Here is a 23,579-nt window from a genome sequence, read left to right as displayed (position 1 = left end):
AAAGTTGATACAATGAACTATGACAACACTGCAGCCTGAGGTTTGACTTGATTAGTTTGCTGTGTGGATTTGTTCTCAGTGGTGCTTTTAGGCCCTGCTGAGTTAAAACAGGTGTGGTGATTTTGTTTGCTGATGTGTTCCTGGATTTGAACCTTTCAACACTGTTTGTTATCAAACCCTTAGTGTCATGTCTGAATCTGTGCACTTGAGCCCTGGCTTTTCTAAACAGTTCACAATAATCTTAGAAAGATGACGTGCTAAGAGTAGGATCACAACAAGAGTAGTTCACTGTTAACAACAACAACAACAAAAAAGTTAAACGCTGTCTTACCTGTTGTTAGGCACCTGACCTCATGGACGTCAGAGTATGACAATGGCAGACCATTAGCAGATAAAATGTGTTGTGCTTGTGTGTTCTTTGTCAACACAATTTCTGATTGCATTTCTTTGTCTGGAAACCTTAAGCATACAGCATTATCTCACTGGCAAGCACAGGACATCCAGTGACTGCTGTGATTTGCCAGCATGGAGTGACGGATCCACATCACAGGCTGCTCACAGCCTTTTTTTCTTTTTTGTTTCTTTTCTTCAAGTTATCACTGATATACAGAATGTGTTCGCAGAAAGCAGCGAGTAACAGTTTCATCATCTCTTACAGGCACTTCTGCACTGGACAGTGAAAGGATGTACATTTACAAATACCACTTCACCAACCTGCACAGTAAACTGACCACACATTCACACTTTGTTCTTGGAAGCACTTTATAGCAGGGCTGCAGCTATTGATTATTTTAGTAATCGAGTATTCTGTTGATTATTCCATCAATTAATGGAGGCATCTGATAAGAAATAGGTTTTTTGTTTGTTTGTTTTAATATGATTTAATTAATATATTTTGTTTACATTTTATATTAATCCATATCTGCTAAATAATGTTACAAAACCCTTGAAATAAATATGGTCTAGTACACCCTTCAGCCTTCAGCAAGCTGCCTGATTTAAACATCATATCAGACTATGTTCACACTTCATCTGCATATTTTATTTCAACTTCTAGCTTTACTGTGTGAAATAAACAAAGGTGGATGGGAGCAGCTACAAAAGTCACTTTTCTTCACTTGGAGCTTGTTACAGTTTTGTACACTAGAAAAACTTTATCTTTTACTCCACCTAAGCTCACCCTCTCGGTAACTGCTCCACCTCTTTCTGCTTCGCTGTGTGTGTGTGTGTGTGTGTGTGTGTGTGTGTGTGTGTGTGTGTGTGTGTGTGTGTGTGTGTGTGTGTGTGTGTGTGTGTACAGACTGTGACACCATCTTCACTGCTGCTGTTGTGAGTCTTTTTGTTAAAAACTGGGGTCTAAATGGGCTTAATGTTGAAATAGTTTTTATTCACAAATTTGTTTCCCTTGATCAGGTTAAGGATTAAATGTAATAGGTTTCTGCTGGGTGTATAACTGCCTAATCAGGCCTCTTAAGGGTATTTATGCATGTGCATCTACATGACAAAGAACTAGGACTGGGAATGTAAAGCTGTAGAAGGAAAGCAACAAAATAAAAGGAAAGATCAGTACTCATAGTGCCTCATTTCCAAAATAATAAGACTGCTGGGGAATGAAACCTAACGGTGGCACCGTGACTCTCTTGGTTACTGGTGTGATGGTGCATCTGCAATAATTATTGTTGTGGGGAACCACGCTCCTTCCACAGGTCCACATTCCTCATACTCCTTTGCTGGAGTGTTCATTCAGACATGCAGGGGACACATTCAGGTGCTATGAAGTTAATGAAATGGGGTCTGTTTAAATGGTGTTTTTCATTCAACCAACAGCCTTCCCCGGGGACAGTCAGATATAAGCATTTGCACAAATACTTGAACCAGTTACAAACACAGACCAACTTAAATAATTCATGCTGGCCCATTTACTGGAACAATCTGAGTCACAAACATAGATACATCTAATTTGTAGTTGAGACATCTTGTGATACAGTATTTTACTTTTACTGCTAACTTTTTCTTCTTTGTCTAACTCCTGTCTTCTTGGAAGGATGGGGTCCCTATTGGCTATAAAGGTTTCACATTCCACAGGTATTCAACATAGCAGCTTGATTTGCATAGCTTATATTGTACTGTGGTGTTTGGCTCATGAAATTATGTTGCTACCAGTTAGACCAGCTAGACAGCAGTTTGCTAACTCTTGAGAGATTTTCCTCAGCAGACCTGATTTTTTTTCCTCCATTGGTCATTGGCAGGATGATCAAAGACTTCAGGATTGGATTGACAGCATACAGTACAATAATCCATGATTTAGTGATTTTCTTCTGACATTGTCTGGAAGATTTGCACAGCCACTGCTTGAATTTGTTAATTAAATCTCACCAGGGTAGCTGTTGACTTGAGCTGAGCAGAAGTAAACTACCTTCGTCTTTGCCCTCTCTGGTGGTTATGAGTGTATTACAACAGATCTGATTTTTCCTAATCTGTAGCTTTCATCTTTGTGAGCCCCACCTTACTCTGTGTGCTACTGATTTTTGTGCAGGGTGATGGAGCAGGTATCTGAAGCATCTATAGAGGTCCATTTGTAGATGAAAACTTCAGCATTCAGCAGCTGGTCTTCTTTCCATTGTATGTTTTTAATAAATTCACCTGCATTTCGGGAAAGGGTCTATTCGTGTTGCCTTCATTCAGCTCCAAATAGGACAATTTCTGCGACAATTTTTCAATATTCTGGAGTATAGTGATTAAAAATGACCAGTTTTTCATTACCTGCACTAAATGTGACTGACTAGATGTTCTTTTTGGTGAGTTAAACAACAGTATTGCGTTTTTGCTTTGTTTTTTGAGCTGTATTAGCTGTGTCAGAGTTAAATTGTCTCACTCATAATTGTTACAGGAAAACTGGTTGATAAGATTGGTAAGAACTTACCTACTTTGTAAATTTATGACAGCATATTTTTAAATGACCAGAAGGAGAGTATCTTTTTTCTTTTAAGTTTAAGTTTGAGCTAAATTATAACACAAAAAATTAAATAAGACAAATCTTATATAAAATTAGTTTTGACATAATATTTGGGGAAATAAATTTTTAACATAATAAAATGCTGACTTTTGTAAACTTTTCTATTTTTCAAAGCAGCTATCCAGCCTGATGCTGATACTTTCAGTTTGATAATCTTTTATAACAAAATGTTTATGAAACCCGTGATTAAACTTGTAACTTGTATAAGTCCGTATCAATCACCATAGTTGCATTTAATGCTTAAATGACAGTTTCAGATTGGAATTTTTGTTCTAAATGTGTGCTTCTTTCTTCCAACAGAATGTCCCAACAGGGCCCAACAACAAGCCTAAACTCCCCATCATTATTGCACAGTGTAGAGAGATGTGAGCCCACATCTGCTAAACACCATGTGAAAATGACACAGGCTCTTTATACATTTGATGTCTTAATTGTGATTTGTTACTCTTCAGAAAACATCAACACACTGATTCCTGCAATGGCTCATAGTGGACACTGAAGGACTTTGGTTTAACTGTTGCATCAAAACCCAGATTATTCACAGAATAATCGTGTTTTGGTCCTGACAGGATAAATTATTTTGTTTGAAAACTGAAAGTTGATCCTTTGAATGCTTTTGTTCTCTTGAGTCCAGATGAAGACAGTTTCTGTCCCCTTTTTTTAACTTAAAGAAAGGAAAATGGTTGGTTGTCACACTTTGTATCATTTACACTCAATAAATTGCTGTACATTATTATACATATTGTGGATTTCTTTATGTATAAAAAAGCTGTTTAAGTGTCAGAGGACAGATTTATTGGGTGTAATCTGGATAGTGTAAGACCAACTACAAATAGGCAATCTAATCAATAAGTCTCATCTGCAATAATTTTTACTTAATAATGAACTTTTAATCCACTTAATATATGTGTGAGATTCTTTGCCAGCATCCATACTTGGAAAGAACATTGTGTACCCAGAATAATATGAACTGTTGTGGTTAGTGTTGGTAGCTATATTTCCTTACATTGGCTTTGATTAAAAACTGATGTCAACCTCAAAGTCACGGAGCAAAACAGACGACCACTTTACAGTGAAAGGCATGAGAGTCCTCCAAGGCACACACACTCCAGTGCCAAGCAATCCTCTGCTGAACTTACAGCTACCTCTTCTATCTCAGCCATCTATACAAATCCAAGCCACCAGACCCCCTCCCCCATCCATGCTCGCCCTCCTCTGCCTTGGACATCGTTCCCTTGGCATAAAAGAAGCCTTTCAGATGGAGACGCTGTTCTTATGAAGGCAGGAAGAAGGTTTTTCCTTCTTTCTTTTTTTTTTTTTTTTTTTTTTTTTCTCGAGGGGTGGGGGGGTCTCTGTGGGGAGGCTTTCTGGGGTCATTGCTAAAGCCCATCTTTGTGCGTGGGAGAGAACCATGCTCAGACATTAACTGCAAGCTCTTCACACATGGGCCAGTGCTGTAAACAGTGCCAGTGGAGCATTAACATGACAATGGTTGGGGGCGGGGACTGTGGTGGGGTTGTCTCACACTCAGACTGGGCCAGTCTGCTCTGTGCTACTGGAAGTGAAGTTTCCGAATCCACACAGAATGATGACTGCTTTTAACCACTTTATTAAAGAGGAAATTACCTGACATGCCATCAGAATACACTCTCGATATTTCTACTAAACCTTAATAAAGGTAGTTATCAAATAATTTACAGATACACCCCGTTAAAATTGTGGTGGAGTGTTTGACAATCAACTAATGACTAAGGTAATATCACATGACAACAATAACATTTCCAGAAATGTTTAGTGATTAAAATATGTTTTTATGTGTTGAAAATGTTTAGGTGTAGTATTATAGGGTTGTTGAAACTGGTGGACTGTAGTTAAATAGGTATGAACTTGAAGTACTAAAAACAAAACAAAAAATAAATAAACCAACAATTTTCCAATATCACTCATAGTATCAGGATCAACTCCCACTTCCACTGTGACATTGCAGTAAAATTGCCAAAGATAACATTCATGTTATTCTTCCTCCTATTTAGGTCACTTAACCCTTAAATGTTTTCCACAGCACTGAACTTACTGGGGCTAGTACTGCACGTGCACTGTCTATAGGCATTTATATTTATTTGTGTGAATTTGTATTCCAGAGGCTGAAAATCGTTTAACAATTCAGATATTGTTTTACTTCTCAACCTTAAGAGACTCCGTGTTTCCGGGTCTCTTAAGCAGAATATTCAACCGATGACTTGCTTTTCCCCCGAAATTAAAACATGAGATTAACACGTAACAATCCCAAGTCTTTTGAGACAGTTCGATGCAGTTTTATGAATGGCATCATAATAACTAAAGTAATATATATTTTTTAAACTATCTGTATATCGTGTCCAGATCCTTCAGCAGGAACATGACTCTTCCAAGTAGACACTGTTCCAAAACTGTCACGGTTATCTGTCTGATTCGTCTTCGTTTGACATCACCACGGGGCGGTAAAAATACACAGGTACGGTCTCCTTTACCCAATCATTTTAGGCAACAGGCTTCTAAAACGAAACTGACAGTTGCTCCGTGTAATTGGAACGTGGGTTGCTTTCTGTTACAGATTCCAACCAATCAGAGTGGCAGTTGGGCGGACCTCCGACCAGGAACATTCCTCGGCACAGCATCTCATTCTGCCCAGTTCGATCGGCAACGGGAGCGGAAAGAGGAAAGCAGAGAGCCCGAAGGCAGTAGCCCCCACCACCGCCGGCCCAGGTTACCATCTAGCACCGGGAAATATAGCAGAGAGCCGCCGCCGGCTGAAGCCATTACCAACCAGTAGTAACAATGAGCAGCGAGGCCGAGACACAGCAACAACCGCCGCAGCCTGCTGCCGATGCGGAAAGCCCATCCAGCCCGGCAGCCGCAGCTTCTGCGGGGGATAAGAAGGTCATCGGTAAGACTGCTGGAGCTAGTTAAGCTAACTAGATAGCTAACGTGGTTTGTGGCACAGAGGCAATGCGCAAAAGTGGCGGCTGTTAATGATGTCAACTCAATCCACGGCTCAGTCTACCGTCGAATAAAATACCTTCGTTAGACGCGGCAGTTAAGTCGCACAACGTTAGCACGTCAAATAAACAATAAAGAAATGTAATTTCAGCCAGCCGGACCCAGTACATTTTTGCCCATGTTCAATTATTTTATGGTATATTTGTTTAATTTATGGGCTTTTCCCAACACGAAGTTTTTAAGTGAAGTGATATAAATTTGCTTTTGATGTCGCGTTGAAAACAGTAAACGTTTAAGTGTCGGTTGGAATCTGGATTATGTTAACACAGCAAGCTTTTCACAGTTTTTGTACACCACTGCTTTGTATTTAGTTTGGAATGGCTAACAGTTTGGCCTACATATCAAATTAATATCGGAAAACCGCATATGACTAGTAAAATAATGAGGTATTTTTAAACTGTTAATCTCGTCTGTTCATCGGCCTCCTCTCGTCAAACGTCCGACACAGGATGCCCTGTTACCGGGCAGCCGTCACGTAAACGGTCGCTAAAGCCGTTTCTAGCTGTTAGCAGACCCTGTACGTATACGACCACGTTACTGTTTCTTTTGGGCAGGCGGTCGATGGGAACTGATGTTGAGGCGTTAAAGCTGATTTTAATGCCATATTTGTGAAACACCGAGTTATCCAATACTGATAGCTTAACCAGCTACAAATGATCTCGAAGCCAAGCTAATCTTAGCGGCTTGCTATCCTTTGTTCGCACGAGTCTGGTTTCCTGGTGAAATATTTTTTTTATACAAAACAGCCAAAAACACATGTAACTCTTTCTCTGTTACAACTGGCAGTCGATTATATTGAGATTTGATCGGGAATTCATCATAACAGAACTGTCAACGGTCGTCTATTTTCGGTGGAATTGCTGAGCTTTTCGTTGGGCCTGTTTCGAACGACGGTTGCTCGCTTGCTTTGGAAGCTATATTAGCTTAGCCAGCTAACGCGAGCTATTTACATGGCTAAAGAGGCCACCCAAAATGTCCGCCGTGTGTTCCTTCGCCATTTGGTTGCTTGCTCACTGAAATCCAGTACAACAGTGGCATGCTTTTTAAACTTCCTACACATTTGCTCACAATAGACGTTATTCGACGTGTTATTGTAATTTCCGCTTGCTGGCTCTAATCCAAGCACATGGTTCAGACCCCCTCAGCTACATAAGCTATGCTAACATACCAGCTGGGCTCGCTAACGTATCCAGGCGCGACTCTACCACGTGTGATCGCTGAGTCGTGCGTCTAAAATGGGGCAGTAGGTCTGTTGTAAGCGCAACTTCCATGTGTTGAGTGGCCGCGGCATACTAGGATCTTCGATTCATTTTGACTTGTACTAATGCCCAGTAAAGACAGGGCCTTTATTAATTGGGGGGGGGGGGGGGGGGGGGGGTTACATGACCATGTAACATAATTTGGTCACTACTAGCACATGACGGTTCATGCCTCACGCCAAGTGCAGCTGGCACAAGTTGCTTCTAAGCATCCGGATCTATAATAAGAATGACAGTTGCAGAGTTAAATATGGTCTGCGCTTGTCTTACACTGTTTATTGTTAGAAGTCTTATTAAATGACCATGTGTACCTAAAAATTTTTATGTATAAAAAATTACTGCTGCTCATTATTTGATCGGTAATATAATGGGATTTCTTTGCAGCAACAAAAGTCTTGGGTACAGTCAAGTGGTTCAACGTCAGGAATGGATATGGGTTTATCAACAGGTAAGTGGACCCCACTCCTATTGCTACTTCCTAAAGACCCTGATATTATCAGTGTGAGTGAAAGAACATTCCCAATCCTATTATGGCTATGATTTGCTTACAAAGCTGACCAGATGAATTATCTGCTGGTCTCCAAACTGTTAATCCTCACACATGCTATCTTAGTCTGCAGTCTGCAGAGACATTGTTGCTTGCAGGATACTTCTGATGGGTTTCTGCTTTTTTATCTTCTTTTTTTTTTAAATTAGGAATGATACAAAAGAGGACGTTTTTGTACACCAGGTATGTTTTGTAATTTTTTTTTCCTTTATAATAATTACGATTAGATAATTATGATGGAAAGAAAAAAAATTAAATCTGAACAATGCATGATTTCAGACAGCCATCAAAAAGAACAACCCGAGGAAATACCTTCGCAGTGTTGGAGATGGAGAAACTGTGGAGTTTGATGTAGTCGAGGGAGAGAAGGTAAGCCTTTCTTTGGTTAGTAATTTAGTTGTGTAGACTAGGAGCTTCTAAAACAAAATAAATTCTTACGGTGCACACAGGGAGCAGAGGCTGCAAATGTCACTGGCCCAGGAGGCGTTGCAGTCCAGGGAAGCAAGTATGCTGCTGACAGGAACCGCTATAGGCGGTACCCCCGAAGGAGGGGCCCTCCCCGTGGAGGAGACTATCCAGAGAACTACCAGAGTGATGGAGAGGGTGAACAAGGCAGCGGAGGACGTGACAAAAGCCGAGAGGGTGGAGAAAGTGCCCCTGAAGGAGACACGCAGCAACAGCAGCGCAGGCCCACTTATCCTGGCAGACGGCGCTACCCACCATACTTTGTACGTAGACGATACGGCCGCCGGCCCCCGTACACCAACGCACCACGCGGAGAGATGACTGAGGTACGCTGTCACAGGCTACTATCCTGAAGCAGGCACCCAGTTGTCCCTAAAGTAGGGACCCTCAATATGTTGATATCATACTCTTAAAGCTCTCCTTTCTAACCCTCACGTGGTTGTGATCAATAAATCTTGGTGTATCGGGGGCCTTGCCAATATTTTGCAAATTGATAGGGCCCCATTATTAATTCAATTAAATTTTATTTATATAGCATCAAATCACAACAGTTGCCTCAAGGCACTTTATATTGTAAGGTAAAGACCCTACAATAATTAGGCAGACCTACTGGATAATTCTCATTCATCATCTGGATATTAACTCTTTAAACTTTCCAATTTCATTAGAATGGTGCATATCACTGCTGAACCATGGCTCAAAAGGTGTTTGGCCTGTGTGTTGGAACAGGCAAAGGCTACGTGTCAGTAGTTTGATCTGTTTACTTCCAGGGAGGTGAGGGTGACGAGAGCCAGGGAGGTCAAGACCAGGGCAACAAACCAGCGAGGCAGAACTACTACAGAGGCTTCCGACCAAGGTTCAGACCAAGGTTTGCATGCTGGCTTCACTGATGCAGGGTTGCAACAATAGGAGAACAAACCTTTGGGCTGTTTCCATCCTGGTCTTAAGTCCACCAACTAAAATTTCTCTACTTGAATGAACCTTTTAGTAGTAATTACCACACATTTGGCCAGAGAAGCCCTCCTTTTATTGCAACCCATCCACAAATGGCAGCTTGGGGTTCCAGATTTGGCTGATGTATATTTTTAGCAGCATTTGTTTTGTCACTTAAGCTCTGCATCCAGATGTATTTTTTGCATGGTATCTGCCTTGTAGTTGGAGTACCCAAACTGTTTGCTTACAGCTTTTTACTTTTTGCCTGTTAACTCTAGGGGTCCACCACGTCCCAGACCGGTGCGGGACGGTGAGGAGGACAAGGAGAATCAGGGTGGCGAAGGTGGTCAGAATCAGCAGCCCCGCCAACGGCGCTATCGCCGTAACTTCAACTACCGCCGCAGACGCCAACAGACTGGTGGCAAACCTGGCCAGGAAAACAAGGAGGCCAAGACAGGAGGTGACACATCTGCAGAGAAAACGTCCGCTCCCGAGGCCCAGCAGGGTGGGGCTGAGTAGGAAACGACCTGCCCACCGGCACCTACCATCTTTTACCATCGTCCGGGTGAGTTTGGGTCTGCTTTGAGCATATCCATTAACTTGTGTCTGAATTCATGTTTTCATCAGATGTAACATCTGAGACTGAAAACATGAGCTAGGCAACTTTACAGTACTTTTTTTTGGGGGGGGGGGGGGTAATGCTTGTTCTATGCACTTTATTTGGCTCTGTAGTGGATGAGGTAATCTAGTGGATTTGATTAAGCAAACAGTCTGGCACCAGTGAGCCCTCTCACTATTGTCTCACTGCTGTATGAGCAGAAGCTTTGGATAGTGTCTCTGGTGATGTACATTTTCAGGCATTTTGTTAATGCAGCATGTTGAATGTTAAGTAAAAATGCAGTTTGTAGGCATACAATGGACTAATTTGCTAATGTTGTTCTTTTACAGTTTTTTTGTCAACAAGAAGAAACATCAAACAAGATCTGAGCAATAAAGATTTGACTTGACGATCGTCACAAGCTTGCACCATGCATTTGACCAGATTACCACCAATGGCCTGCAGAATCTATGCAGACTTGTTTTTTTTCCATTATTTTTATGTGACAGCTACAAAAAGTTTTGGGGAAACAGCAAATGTTTTTCTAAATCTGTCCTAAGTTTTTACACCAAATGGTTTTTAAAGATAAAATGGAATTTGATATCTGGTCAGTTTGACATTTTTAAATAACTTTTTATGTATTCAAACATTTTAACAAAATGCAAGCTCAAATAAAAGTCCAGAACCCAGGAAAAAATGTCTGGAGTGGTTTTTATTTCAAGTATACAGGATAAAAACAAAGGCAAAAACCATCTAATTTCTCTCAGTTACAGAGAATACAGCGTAAGGATTTCCCACTTCACATAAAGATGAGGGAGTTAAGCAATGGTGCAGTTTATCATAAATCATTTACAATGGCAAATGTTAAACCAGAACTTTGGCAAATTTTTTTTACAGCATGATAATAAACCTTATAAAACATTCTAGACATTAATCCAGTGTAATCAGTATTTATCAAATATACCATTTTACTATGGTAAGTAAATTAAGCTTAAAATGTAGCTTTAAACAAGAATGAAATGACTGGGTTGAGCTTTACAAAGGGAGTAAAATGTACACTTGGCCATGAAGTCTTCATATGTTGCACATTCTCCAGGTGGACAAAAATCCTTAATGTTCAATTGTTCGTGAACCAGATCAACTCACTTTAAAATGCTTCTTGATAGTCTGACAGTAGAGAGCAACATAAAAGACACTAGGTGAAACTAGGAACCTGAATCATTGCATTGTGTATTCATCTGGGACCAGAGAATGGCTTTAATGGTCATTTAAGAGTTTCTCTACACCCAGTAAATGTTTTTCAGTGTGTTGGTAATGGACTTCTGGACCACATACTGTAATTGTTAGTTTCTTATGTTCAGTATGATTCACCAACCGTGCAGTCGCCGTAGAGTCCCTCAGACATTTGTCTCTTTGCGCAAGCGCTTCATTCGTTGTACGTTGCTCTCTATGGCATCGGGGTTGGTGATCTCTGTGGCATTGCTATCAGGAAACCAGCCCCTCTCTCCATCTCGCATTCTCTCTCCATAGCACCATCCTAGGATAAGCAGATGGTTTGGTCAACTTTAAAGCATGCTTACATCCCTTTATACAAAGGAGTGCTGTGTTTGATGGTGTGGAAATCACACTATTGCAGATAGGAATGAATAAGGTCTCACCGTCTTCTTTTTGCAGGACAATGACAAGCTCGGCCTCTTTCAGACCCAGTTCATCTGGCTCCTTTGGCATGTAGGATTTGGTGGCCTCGTACTGTGGCAGGCCTGAAATGTAAATGGCTGATTCAGAAATCTATATGGGGCATTTCTTGCTTACTTTGTAGTTGATCTTGTAAAGCACTTTGGTCAACAATGTTGTTTTTAAATGTGCTCAAGAAATGACATTGACATCTTATGAAGGATTGGGAAAATAATTTTCTAATTTACCTGCAACAGGATGTAAAATTAAACCAAAGTACATACCATTACTTCTTATGAATGGCACACCCTTTAATAACAAAGCCAGTTGTGAACAAGCACCACACAAACTGGAACGCAAACTGGTTTCAGATATGCTAGTAATTGAAAGCATTACAAGGGTGTTCACTCGCCCTATGTCAGCTGGGATAGGCTCCAGACCCCTTGTGACCCTGACCAGGATAAGCAGAAGTGAATGGATGGACAAGGGTGTTGATCTTAAAATATTAAAGGTTTAGTCTGAAAACCGTTTTAATATCTGAAATACTGCAAATGTTCTGATCTTATTAGTCACAAAGACCGCCACTGGCAGGGTAAACCAGAATTTGAATGATTTGTCCTAATCTATCTCAAGAGAAAGGACAAAATGATTTTACTGTTTGCTTTTTGAGTAAGTGGTATTAAGTCTGAAACACTGGAAGCTTTTCTTACAGTGTGGTTCATTATGGATCAAAGATCTAACAAAGTCAGTGGAAAAGGAATCAAACTGGAGCTGTATAAACAAATATGACTGCAAAACTGAAGGCAAATCATCTGTTTTCTGTGCTGCACTGTGGTAAAGGAGTTCATAACAAATGAATAACATCTCAAGAACACAGTGAACATGGTGATCAAATTCATATTTATAATTAAATCACACACGCTCACCATCTGTGTAAGTGGAGCCACCTGGCCGCTTGTGCTCTGTAAGAGCAACTATCCATCGTTCCCGGTCAACCCTTGATAATAGACAAGACAAAAAAGGCACAATTAAAAAAAAAAAAAAAGACTACAATCCAGTGTATATTACAGTAAAATTAAAAAATTAAACCTTTTTCTTAAAAGTCAGCTGGAGGTATGAGAGCTTTTCAGTCTGCCATTTAACATTTACGGCAGTAGAGAGCGCCAGACACAAAATATCAGCTGTTTCCCTGGTGAATAAATGACTGGTATCTATCCGTACTCAGAGATAGCAATATTGTAGTAGCACATATGTGATATAAGCCAGAGAAGTAGCTAGACCTCTGGATGTAATTTCTAAAGTAATAGTAAAGAGAAATTTTAATCAAGCTTAAAGAGGAGCAGTACTTGGTTGACAAGAGACTGAAATTTGCAGTACCTGGATTCGGCCACTAGGGAGATCTGCTCTGCTCTCCCATCGCTGCTCTTGCTCATCCGCAGTCTAAAGGAAAGGTAGCCGGAGCTGTTCCTAGTTGGCTGAGACAGCCGTTTCTCTCCTTCATCGCTGACCTCCACCTCAACATTCTCCAAAGTAGCGTGATCCAACACCAAGAAACTCTCCTCACTGGACAGACAATAGGGTGGGGGGACAAAAAATAAATAAAAGCAACAATAACAAACGTACATTATATTGCAATTTTTAGCTTATGGTGTCCTCTTGCCAAACTAGCTGGGACAGTCACAGAAATGCTGTGAAACCATTTTAAAGTGTGATTTTATATACATCCCAAGCAGCCAAAACTACATTCCTGGACTCTCCTAGATGATATCACCTGACTTAAAAACCTTCCAAATGACTCCAGTGTTGTGGGCAACTCCTTCCTCTGAGCTGACATTGTTTGCTTTCTCCCTAACTCAAAACAGAAAGCTGTAGTCTGTCGAGCTGACATGCTGAATGCAAGATTGAAGAATCTCAAGTATGCAAACACCACATCCATGCTCTCTCCTCGCTCTGTCCCTTTCCCTTCTCTCTTCTGTTTCTCATATTCTGTCAACAGCTGAATCTACTTAGTGTCCACTACAGTCCCAAGGAAATAACTACCAAGTGAATGAAACTGTTTGTGGGTTTTAACTTTCTCTCCTCTTGCCCGCTTTAGCAGATGCCAGGCTACTCTTGGCATGCACAAGGTGGAATATTCTTAAGATGTATCCTTAGACCGAGTCTTAATGATTTGATTTGTTGACATGATGTGGAATATTTGCTGATATCTTCATCAAAAGTTGTGTCTTCATAAAACAGGAGTCTAATGTGGGAGCAATAAATCAAGTTTTTGTATTCAGTGAAATAATTAATTAATAAACAGGACAATCACATTCATACTCAACTTCAAAATTTCCTACTGTACATACATAATACCATTTTAGATTTTAGGTGAATAACGTTGTCAACACCCTCAGTTTGCTCCATTCCCACTCACCTCTTCTTCTTGGTAACAATCAGTACATCACTGAAGACAAACAGGTAGTAGCTTCTGGTGCTGAAAGCCTTCCATATGCTGAACTCTTCCGTTGAGATGCGCAGCTCACCGCGCTTCTTCAGCCACCGTGATGACGACACCAGCGGGAATGCCTGTCAGCACAACAGATTTGTCATTCTGGGTTAGAAAAGTTCACTGAGACACTTTACAGCCCAAAGCATTTTTAGTTGTTGCTCATATTTACAATTATTTATAATATTTTGCTAATAAATGTGCATGTGAGCGTTCGCTCTAATCTTTCTTGAACGTGTCTGTGTGGAAACCCACCTTGATTTTACCAAAATCCATTTGTTTCTCGATGGTGTACATCTGCTCCGTTCTCTCCATCCGCCTTGCCCCATCATTGCAGCTAGTGACCAACTGTTGGTATAATAATTTCAACAATAACAGCATAAACGTCACGGTCTGCTTTCAGATGATAACGGTGGAGCTGCAGAGTGGTTTACATGCACCCTAGCTGAGCTGTCCCCAGTATCAGTACCTTGTTGATGGAGTACAGCGCCCAGATAGCAGCATAGTACTGCGCTGTCCCTTGTGGAGTTTTCTGGCAGATTGTCTGAGGAGCAAACAAAGGTATTAAAAATCTCTAAATACCAGTTACTTACATCTGTAGGCTGATATTAGCTATTTGCTGATATATCTGCATTAGCATCTATAACGGTTAATACATTAAAATTTTAAAAGTAAAGAAGAGATGGGACATCCTTAAACTATGTTTTCAGTATTATTGTTGTATAATGGGTATAATTTTAAGATGCTTTAGATTATGTTTTTTTTTTTTCTTTCTTTTAAAGCCTTTTAAATAGCTTTGCAGTATACATCTGCAGCACAGGAGCTTTGAATATGAACTTCTGGAGGTACTGAAGCTGTCCACATAGTAAAATAAAGCTTAAAATTACATCCAGCAGTAGTGGTAGTCTGGTTACTCGCTGCATAGGAAGGATGAGAAAGGAGAGCATGGGGAGGCCTCGGCATTCACTGCTCATTTCGATTTGCTTCAGGGTCTCTTTGAACGCATTGTTACTTGACCTAAGAGAAAAGATATACGTTTAGCTCATCCTGCCATGTTACTGGAGAAACGCAACATCTTATTTGTTGTCCTACTCACAGCAGCTTTTGCAGGGTCCTCTGCTGAAAGGTCTCGTTGGAGCAGTAGCTAATGTAGGGCTCGAAGTGGTTAGTAGCATGGTTCTGAATAATGTCGCTAATGTCTGTGATCACTGGGTTTTCAGAGTGACGTCGTTCGAGGTCGTCAAAAAACCTGATGATGGAGCGAGAGGGGGTGTTCAGTAAAGATTCCAAAGGACTGTAGGATATGTACAAACAAAGCATGCTTCAGGCTGAACTGAGTGTGACAACTTTAAGGTTCAACTTTCATGATATTTGATATGCAATAACGGACACTTTGTGGACTTTGCAGTGATTTTTGTGTTACTGTTTTTTTCATATCTTTCTCCAGGTGTTCAAGATTTTAACTATATTGTTGACTGTAACTGACATGTTTATTAGTGCATGCAGGAACAGAAAATATGTGCTTCCAACCCCATAAGAAAATAAAAATTTGATTTTACTAGGCCTAAAAAAAGAAAGAAAGAAAGAAAAAAGTGTAGCTTCCAGTGACCCTACCGGGTGAGTTTCAGACCCCCCCACACCCCCAGTATCTGAAAGCCATGTCCTTAAGAAATTGGAAAACAATCCAGCAAAGACCTGACACAGGACCTGAGAGATGCATGTGGCCTTCAGTTGATCCATCCACTGTTCACCGAAGCCTCATCAGAAAATGTCTGATGAGAGCTGGACTGAAAGTCAGTGGCAACAGGTCTGACGAGTCCAAATTTGAAATTTTGGTTCAATATGTATGGAGGAGATCAGGAGAGAGGTACAAGAGTGAGTGTCTACAGCCATCTGTGAAACAGAGGCTCTGTCATGATTTGGGGGCTGCATTTCAGACAGTGCTGTTGGAGATCTTGTCAAAACTGATGGAATTCTGAATGCAGAAAAGTAAAGTCAGATTTCGATCCACCATGCAATACCATCTGCAAAGCATTTAATTAACAACAGCTTTGTTTTTTAGCATGAAAATGATCCCAAACACACTGCCAACACAGTAAAAGCATATTGTGCCTGGATAGAACAACACACAATACAACACTATCAGCCACTGACTGGCCTCCCCAGAGCCCAGACCTCAACATTATTGAAGCAGTGTGGGATCATCCTGACAGAGAACAGAACAAAAGGCAGAAAACATCCAAAGAAGAGCTCTGAATGTCCTTGAAGAAGCCTGGAGAACTATTCCTGAAGATCACATAAAGAAATTACAAGGAATTTGCGAAAGAGAGTTCAGGCTGTATACACATTGACTTTTAAACTTGTTAGAATTGTACAAACCCTGTTTTGCCTTATAGACTGTATTTTTATGTACGTTCGCATGTTTTAATAAATAACTGCACCTACTCCCCATTTTACTAGCAAAATATAAAGAAATGGGGATAGCTGCACAGTACGATATATTAAAACTCTGTGGGTTGGATACAACAATCCAAAATCGTATAGATCAAAATCTTGGGGATACAACAGCTTATCTCTTATTTTTTCTGTTAAAATGTATTAACACATACCCCATAGAAGTATTGTTTGTCATGATTTTAAGCAACTTCAGTAACTGCAAGAAATTAGTTTTGACCTTTGTCTCTCCTGTTTTTGAACAGACAAATTTGAAAGCACACAAACTGATTTTTTTCTAGCTCTCATTATACTAAAACACCAGCAATATCAACATGAAGAATGACTTTTAGCCCTGCCCTTGAAAAAGTAGATTTTAAACCACAACAGCAACAAAAAAGGGGGGAAATTGACACCTAAAAACAGCCACACCCACAAACCAACTACAGGACACACACAGATACTGTAACTGAGACAGCAGCTTCTGATACACATTCTGTCACTAGTTTCACAGATCCTGTTTTTCTTGGAAACAGAAGAACAGGACGAAAGTGCACTTCTTGTTAATAAAGCTGCTCGCAATACACACAAAAGCATTATAAAGCCTTGGAATACCACTCTGAGCAAACAGGCAGCAGAACCAGTTTGTTCAGCATGTTTTAACATGTCGGCAGGGACTAGAGGATACTGAGGACTGTTAATGGCAAATGCTCTACATATATCTTTGAATTCACCCTTTTCCTCACATCAAACTGTGTCTCAGAGAAATTCAACATCACTGCTTCCCTCAAAAACAACACAAGACAAAAAAATGTGTGAAGTTCTTTGTAAAATCTGCAAAATACAGTAGACAGATTATGAAGTAGCATGTTGTGGCCATGATCCTGACCTTTGACTAACATCGTGGATGACGGAAATATTGGAGAAGAGGTGGTGGTGCTCTGTGGCCGTCATTGTTTTCCTCAGTGCTTCGCTCTCCTTGAAGTTGCGCACCAGGATGCCCAGGCTGTGCAGGTACGAATGCTCTGAGGTCATGATCTCAAAAATGGCCTGTCAAATGATCACAAACACGCCCGAGTAAATGCGACTGAGCCATTCACTCTGCAACATTTACTAAGCACACAATCAGCTGCTCTTGACTTCTATCGCTTTAATTCCCCATGTTCCTTATTTTCTCTGTGATGTAGTGAATTCCTACATTTTCCAGAATCCCTTCTAACCCAATCCAGAGACATAGCTCTACTTGCTGCATTCAGCTGTGGGTTTTGTGATTAGCTGCAACGCAGTAACAAAATCAGCAGCACGGAGCAGCAGTGCAGCTGACACAAAATAAAACACAGGCTGTGGCTGCCGAGGCTGCTCTGGTTAGAAAGAATAGTGGCTCGAAGGTCGGAGCAGTGTCTAAATCCAGTCTTTTTTACTGAGGAGATTCAACTTACAATTGACACTGACATAACATAAACATAATATAAATAAGGGCAATGGATACAGAAATAGAAAACATGTCACCACTGCTTGATTAGGGCAGTGTATTTTTTGTTGTAGCTGGAACCTTAGGGGATGAGATGTTAATGACACACCTTCCAGAAAGGACCAAAGGGCAAAAGCTGAGCTAAATCAAACAAGTTTTGACTAGAAGCTTGAAATGTCAATAAGTAACAGTCTGCCCTGCAGACTTGGTAAAGATCTGCTCTCCTCTGCAAGACTTTTGTCTTTGCTCAAATCTTCATTATACTACAGTCTACCCACAAGACGTGCTGCATTTTTGGTTAACCTCAGCAAAATAGTTTCATAGTTCCTGAAGCATGCTACGGATGGCTGCATATCTGAAGCACACAGTTTCACCCTTTAAAGTAGACCCGTGAGGTGACCAAAGGTACAAAGGAGCATGATAAGCACCTGTTTAGCAGAGCCAGAGCGTGATTACACTAACAGGGTGTGGCTTTATTCAGGGACTGTAGTGCACACAAGGTGGACCTTTGCTATCGACACACCGTCTGACACCTGAGACTGCTGGTGACAGAGTTACACTGTTACAGATAATATCAGTTTGTGATGTTTGTTGGCTTTTCAGAAGTTTGTGGAATGAAATATAACTAGATTAACTTTATCTTTGGCCACAGCAGCTTTTACGGGCAGTGGAGAGAGACAGGAAATGGGGGAAAGATTCAGGCAAATTGGCGACGGGCCGGGACTCAAACCCGCACCGCGGCATATGTATGTGGGCGCCGGCTTTTACCACTAAGCCAGCCAGGCGCCCTGGATTAACTTTATCTGAATCTGCCTTAGTGGGTTTCTATCTTGCTTAGAGTGCCTTTAGACAAATCCTCTGACTACAAGTTTTCAGTTCAGGAATTTTATTCAGGACTATCTTGTTTTTTTTTTTTAACAAAAACTCCGGTCTTCATAAGATATAAAATAGTATTTTACTATATCATAATAATTATTACAATATTAAATTACCACTCAGTATTAAAAACTATCAGGGTGTGTGTGGGTTTGTCTTTTTCCGATATCAGTTTTTAACCACAGGATACGGCTGCTTCTCTCTCCACCGCAGTGTAAACAGAACTTATTTCTACCGTCTTGTCACTTGTCAGTGTGGCAGGTCTTATGGTTGCACAGAGCATTAGTGCTGTGCTGATTTCTGTAGTCGTTAAAGAACATCACAATCCCTTTCAGGAAAGGGGGTCAAGTAAGACTGGGAAGATGAAGGAACCCGCAAATCTAGTTTAGCAGTGCCACAGAGAGAAACGCCTCACCTCAGAATAACCAGACTTGTTTGTAATGTAATCTTCACTGGATTCGTTTGCTTTGTGGTCAGGCTTTGTGATCAGATGATGTGTACTGCTGCTGTGGCTCCGAGGTTTACTGCTCCCTGTGGATTCATCCAGCTGCATGCCACTTAGCAAGTGATACGAACGAGCAGCATCAGCTTAAATTTAAAATAATGACTGTGATCTCTGACCAAAGCTAGCAGTGACTGTGGTAACCACACGCTGCCCTACAGCAGGCCAAATGAGTTCATTACCACAAAATAACAAACTATCCAGCTCTGCAGCCTGCACTGCACATTTCATTCACTGCCAAAGACATTTCATAACCAGATACTTTCAGCAACACAATATGTGCCTATCCAGTGTCTCACATAATAATATAATATGTAATATATAATAATATAATAAAATTACTTATATAGCCTTTTCCTTCTGCTCCTTACCCTTGACAATATGCCACCTTCCTGTCTTGGTGATATCTTAATAATCTCTGAAATTTGTCACACATTAATGTTGACACCTTTCCAGATCGTTAGGGCTCACCTTATATTATCCTGTAAGCAGGTATGTAAACACACACACTTACCTCCTGTCTCTTTCTCTCCTGAGGTGTGACCAAGTTCAGAATACCGGTGTCCTTCACCTTAATCAGAGATATTAAAAGAAATCAATAGTTTGAAACTAATCTTTCTATGAAAAAAAACAAACAAAACAAAAATAAACTGCCTTAATGACATCAAGACCCACCTTAGCTGGAGACTGGCAGTAATATACAGTGTAGAGAACATATTCAGTAAAGTAAGACTACGTTTTTATATCATATAACTTTAAATAAAACTGGTGTTAAAAAAATTGATAATATCTGAACAGAAGGCAAACTGTTCTCTGCTTTACATGCACACTAGTTTAATGAAGACTGTTATTATACCGTACTCTTAGTCTACATTTCCCTCATTGCATTTGGAGATGTACCTGTGGCAGCTGGCTCCAGGTAAGCTGGATTGGTCGGTAGCTCTTTATCACAATTTCCTGATTATCTGCAGGAGATTCCACCTCCAGGGATTCTTCTTGGTTGGTGGAGTGCAGCCCCCGCTCACGGATCTCCTGGTAGAGGTGTGGTGTAGCTGAGGATGGCATCAAACATCAAAGTTGATTCAGAAAAAATCATAGTGTGATGTAAAGTGCACAAAAAAATGGCAATTTTGGATATGCTGAAATATAAAAAATGAAATGCTAAAGCGGTTGGATTCTGACAACATAAATAAGATGGATTATTTGAGAATGAAAGCGTGGGAGGTGAGAATGCATCCATTAGCTGAAAAGCTGATAGAGAGTTGATTTAATGCAGGTTTGTGCCTGGAGTGTTTCAGCATTGGAAAGGTACGCAGACTATAGCGAGTGAAAAATCACAGGGTTGATCTTCATTATGTTAAATCTGCAAGTTAATCTGACAAGAATCAAACATGTCAGTGGTTATTTCAGTTTATATTAATTGTAACAGAGTTGTTTAGGCAGTTCGTGAACAGATGCTCCAGTCAGATATTGGTTTATAAAAGGAACTCCTTCAGCACATCAGCAGTTTTCAATTCTTTAAAACCCCTTCTCAAAAAGGAGAGGTGCACTGCCTGAAGATTCAAGATAAGTAACCATCTTCAAGCCTCAGCAGGCATTTAAAATGCCGTGAGTGTTCAGTGATTTCCTGTTCAGTCCACTTCTGCTGCCCCTCTTTTCTGGGCTACGGCATGGAAATTGCAGCATTCTCTGTATCATATGTAGCATTTTCATGACTGAGCATAAAATTCCTTTGCAACCTAGTTGCAAATTGTTAATTGGTATTTTCTGAGTATTTGTAGCCCTCTAACCAAATTTAGAGATCCAGACAAAGCGACACACGAGTGGACATACCATCTTTGAATGAGCCACGTTGTTTCTGGTTCCTCTTTCTCCCCAGGGTTCCCTAGAGACAAGACAGCAGTGCAGCCTGAAGTTACTGTGGGAATAAAATTGCTTCAATGATACTCATATTTTCCCCCTCTCACTCCCCTCTCAAGACCTTTTTTCAAAACTTCCTCAACACAAGTCTAGTCAGCTGTGGAAACATGCCATCATCTTTATTTGAATGTTGAATGTTGCCAATGCTATTAAGTACTCTGGCTGTCACTTATTAAAAGGACCAGACTCTATCAGGTCTGCTCATATGAAGCGCAACGCTTTCATTTAAGAATTTTGGTAACTATACCAGACAGTTGAGATTCTTGTGTTTGAAGGTCACAACTAATTCACAATGAAAAGAAGGCTGCACATGCTCCTGGATTGCTAAATAAGTCATGAATGATTAATGACGACAACTTCCTTGGATGCCTGTTTTCTTTTTAAGAAATTCATAAGCTATTATCAAACTGTGACAAACATACAAGTTCTCATCTAAGTTCGTTCTGGCAGATGGGCAGAGCAGAGCATCACCTATTGACCTCTTGCCCCACAGCATGTGTACCTTGCGTCCAGTGCTACGAACTGGGGCAGGACTGGGTGCTCTGCCCTCTCTAACAGGTTTCAATTTGGATTCAGTCTCTTGTCCTGTCACCAAGGCATCAACATTCAAGCTAGTCATTGCCACTTTGTATGACTGGTTCCTGCGGTTCCTCCACATATTAGAACCATCTCCATCACTGTCGTAATCCTCCCAGGACACATCCGGCCTCGGGGTTGAGCGACGGGTTTGGCTCGCACTGCTGGAGTTCTCCAGGCCCACTGGGAATGTTACCACAGTGGTGTGGTGTCGGTTTTTAGGCCTGCTGGCTAAATACTTGGGGATGATTTGCTGGGTGCCGACCTTCAGTGCAGCAGGACTCTCTGTGCTCAGAACCACCTGCTGAGGAACCACAAGCCTGTCCACTTGTTCCTCCTCCGCCTCTTTGGGTGCACATGTTTCAGGCTCGGGTGCAGAGGAGCTTGGTAAAGGGCACTCATCGCCTGACTCATATATATGTAGTTCTGTGGAGAACTGATTCTCCACAACCAGAGGGATCTGGAAGTTGTCTGACTGGCTCTGAGACATGGCGTACTCCTGTCCTGATGTTGGCTGGTCTGCTGAGGTCTTCGGCACCTACAACAATCAGCAAAGCAGAGCATTTAGAGGAGGCATAAGTTCAGACTTCATCGTGTATAAAGTGGAACCTTAAATATATACAAGGCAACAGTCTGGCCCTCAACAGTCTCCAGAGACCTACCTTGTGATCCAGTTCCGCTCTCATACAGGCACTCAGAGTTTTTATACTCCTGAAACTCATATGAAGGGACTTAACACATGAGTCACCGCCTACTCCTACACTGGCCTGCAAATCTGTGCGCCACACAAACTACAAGAAAACAAACTCACACTCTTTCTAAGTTGGCTGCTCCTGACCTGTTCTGTGAAGGGTCCAGCGCAGACACACAATAATACAGGCTTAACTCTAATAAACACGTTATTATAAGCCTGGTGAAAGTCTTTAAATGGTACTCACAATAGACAGTTAGATATTGGCATTGCGGATTTAAAATATAAACCCTGCTGCTTGAAATTCCACAGTAATTGTTTGTTTTTATTTTAGCCTTCCATTGAGTCGCAAACTGATTTCCAGTAACTTCGCTGCCTCTAATACAGATTAGGGTGGGAGAAAGAAAAAAATGTCTGCCTCGCATTCCCATGGTTCAAAACAACAAGGTGACACGCAGTTCACCTAACACTGAGACTGGGAGAGGTCCAACAACTGTCATACCTGAGAGAGCGGAGCTTCTAACAGCAGCCTTCTTCACTCGGTTACAGCACTGGTCAGTCCGCCGGTCCTCCCGGAGCTGCTGTCCGACGCGCTGAGAAGTGTGCAGCTTTAAGCAGCAGCTGTACTCCCCCCGTCGCTTTCTATTACATTCTTCTTCTTTACTCGCCCACTTCCTCCTCTGTTAGCAGGCGCCCATTAAACTGAACCCCTTACGTCACTACAGGTGAGAGTCAATCAGTGTTTAATAACCGGTCGTTTAGATGAAAGCAGGTCTGCAGCTTCTCTCTGATAAGCAGCCTTATATTTAGCCATTCATATTTAACACCTGCCCCTGCGATGCTGGATTATCCTGCTTTACAGTCTAGGCTCGGCCATATGAACCTTGATTTATTTTTTTAAACAAATTAATATAGAATTTGACATTTATCTGGTTAAAATACATTTTCGCATACACAAATACAAAGTGTTCCCTTTTGCTTAAACTTTTAACATGTTTGTTTGTTTTTCTCCTGTTTGTTTACTTGATTGGTGACAAATTGCTCTTTGGCTCCGTCTGGTGACCAACAGGAGACATGACAGTCGTCGCGAA

General features: G+C 41.0%; 2 protein-coding genes across 6 annotated transcripts; one reads left to right on the top strand and one right to left on the bottom strand.

Moving 5' to 3' along the window:
* The first annotated feature begins 5,665 nt into the window (after window positions 1-5,665).
* ybx1 (Y box binding protein 1) lies at window positions 5,666-10,554 on the top strand. 4 transcript variants are annotated; one of them, XM_030732920.1, is made up of 8 exons: window positions 5,666-5,942; window positions 7,699-7,762; window positions 8,011-8,044; window positions 8,141-8,230; window positions 8,311-8,589; window positions 9,097-9,182; window positions 9,538-9,824; window positions 10,208-10,554. In XM_030732920.1, exons 1-7 carry the CDS (start codon window positions 5,834-5,836, stop codon window positions 9,776-9,778), a joined length of 903 nt encoding a protein of 300 aa, XP_030588780.1. In that variant the 5' UTR covers window positions 5,666-5,833; the 3' UTR covers window positions 9,779-9,824; window positions 10,208-10,554. The 4 variants fall into 4 exon arrangements, with proteins under 4 accessions (XP_030588780.1, XP_030588778.1, XP_030588777.1 ...); XM_030732918.1 differs by having other exon boundaries at window positions 8,311-8,652; XM_030732917.1 differs by having other exon boundaries at window positions 5,667-5,942; window positions 8,311-8,652; window positions 9,097-9,194; window positions 10,208-10,547.
* Window positions 10,552-23,171, bottom strand: arhgef16 (Rho guanine nucleotide exchange factor (GEF) 16). Of its 2 annotated transcripts, none has more exons than XM_030732916.1 (15): window positions 22,991-23,171; window positions 21,724-22,335; window positions 21,135-21,186; window positions 20,202-20,353; window positions 19,816-19,872; window positions 17,342-17,502; window positions 15,116-15,268; window positions 14,907-15,036; window positions 14,489-14,563; window positions 14,275-14,367; window positions 13,948-14,099; window positions 12,909-13,094; window positions 12,458-12,528; window positions 11,516-11,617; window positions 10,552-11,394 (listed from the first exon to the last, which is right to left on the bottom strand). In XM_030732916.1, exons 2-15 carry the CDS (start codon window positions 22,285-22,287, stop codon window positions 11,255-11,257), a joined length of 2,088 nt encoding a protein of 695 aa, XP_030588776.1. In that variant the 5' UTR covers window positions 22,288-22,335; window positions 22,991-23,171; the 3' UTR covers window positions 10,552-11,254. The 2 variants fall into 2 exon arrangements, with proteins under 2 accessions (XP_030588776.1, XP_030588775.1); XM_030732915.1 differs by lacking the exon at window positions 22,991-23,171 and adding an exon at window positions 22,460-22,577.
* Window positions 23,172-23,579: the final 408 nt, after the last annotated feature.

The sequence above is a fragment of the Archocentrus centrarchus genome, chromosome 7 (assembly GCF_007364275.1).
Source record: "Archocentrus centrarchus isolate MPI-CPG fArcCen1 chromosome 7, fArcCen1, whole genome shotgun sequence".
Lineage (NCBI taxonomy): Eukaryota > Metazoa > Chordata > Actinopteri > Cichliformes > Cichlidae > Archocentrus > Archocentrus centrarchus.
This window is presented reverse-complemented; position numbering and strand designations above follow the sequence as displayed.

What these genes read in the sequence shown, in the direction of transcription:
- ybx1 (XM_030732917.1), top strand. Translation starts at nt 5,834, where the DNA reads ATGAGCAGCGAGGCCGAGACACAGCAACAACCGCCGCAGCCTGCTGCC. An exon ending in ATGTAGTCGAGGGAGAGAAG is followed by an intron (nt 8,231 to 8,310) that starts GTAAGCCTTTCT and finishes CGGTGCACACAG; the next exon opens with GGAGCAGAGGCTGCAAATGT. An exon ending in CGACCAAGGTTCAGACCAAG is followed by an intron (nt 9,195 to 9,537) that starts GTTTGCATGCTG and finishes TGTTAACTCTAG; the next exon opens with GGGTCCACCACGTCCCAGAC.
- arhgef16 (XM_030732915.1), bottom strand. Translation starts at nt 22,519, where the DNA reads ATGAGTTTCAGGAGTATAAAAACTCTGAGTGCCTGTATGAGAGCGGAA. An exon ending in AGGAGAGAAAGAGACAGGAG is followed by an intron (nt 17,503 to 19,815) that starts GTAAGTGTGTGT and finishes ATCATTTGACAG; the next exon opens with GCCATTTTTGAGATCATGAC. An exon ending in CGCTGTACTCCATCAACAAG is followed by an intron (nt 14,368 to 14,488) that starts GTACTGATACTG and finishes TTATACCAACAG; the next exon opens with TTGGTCACTAGCTGCAATGA.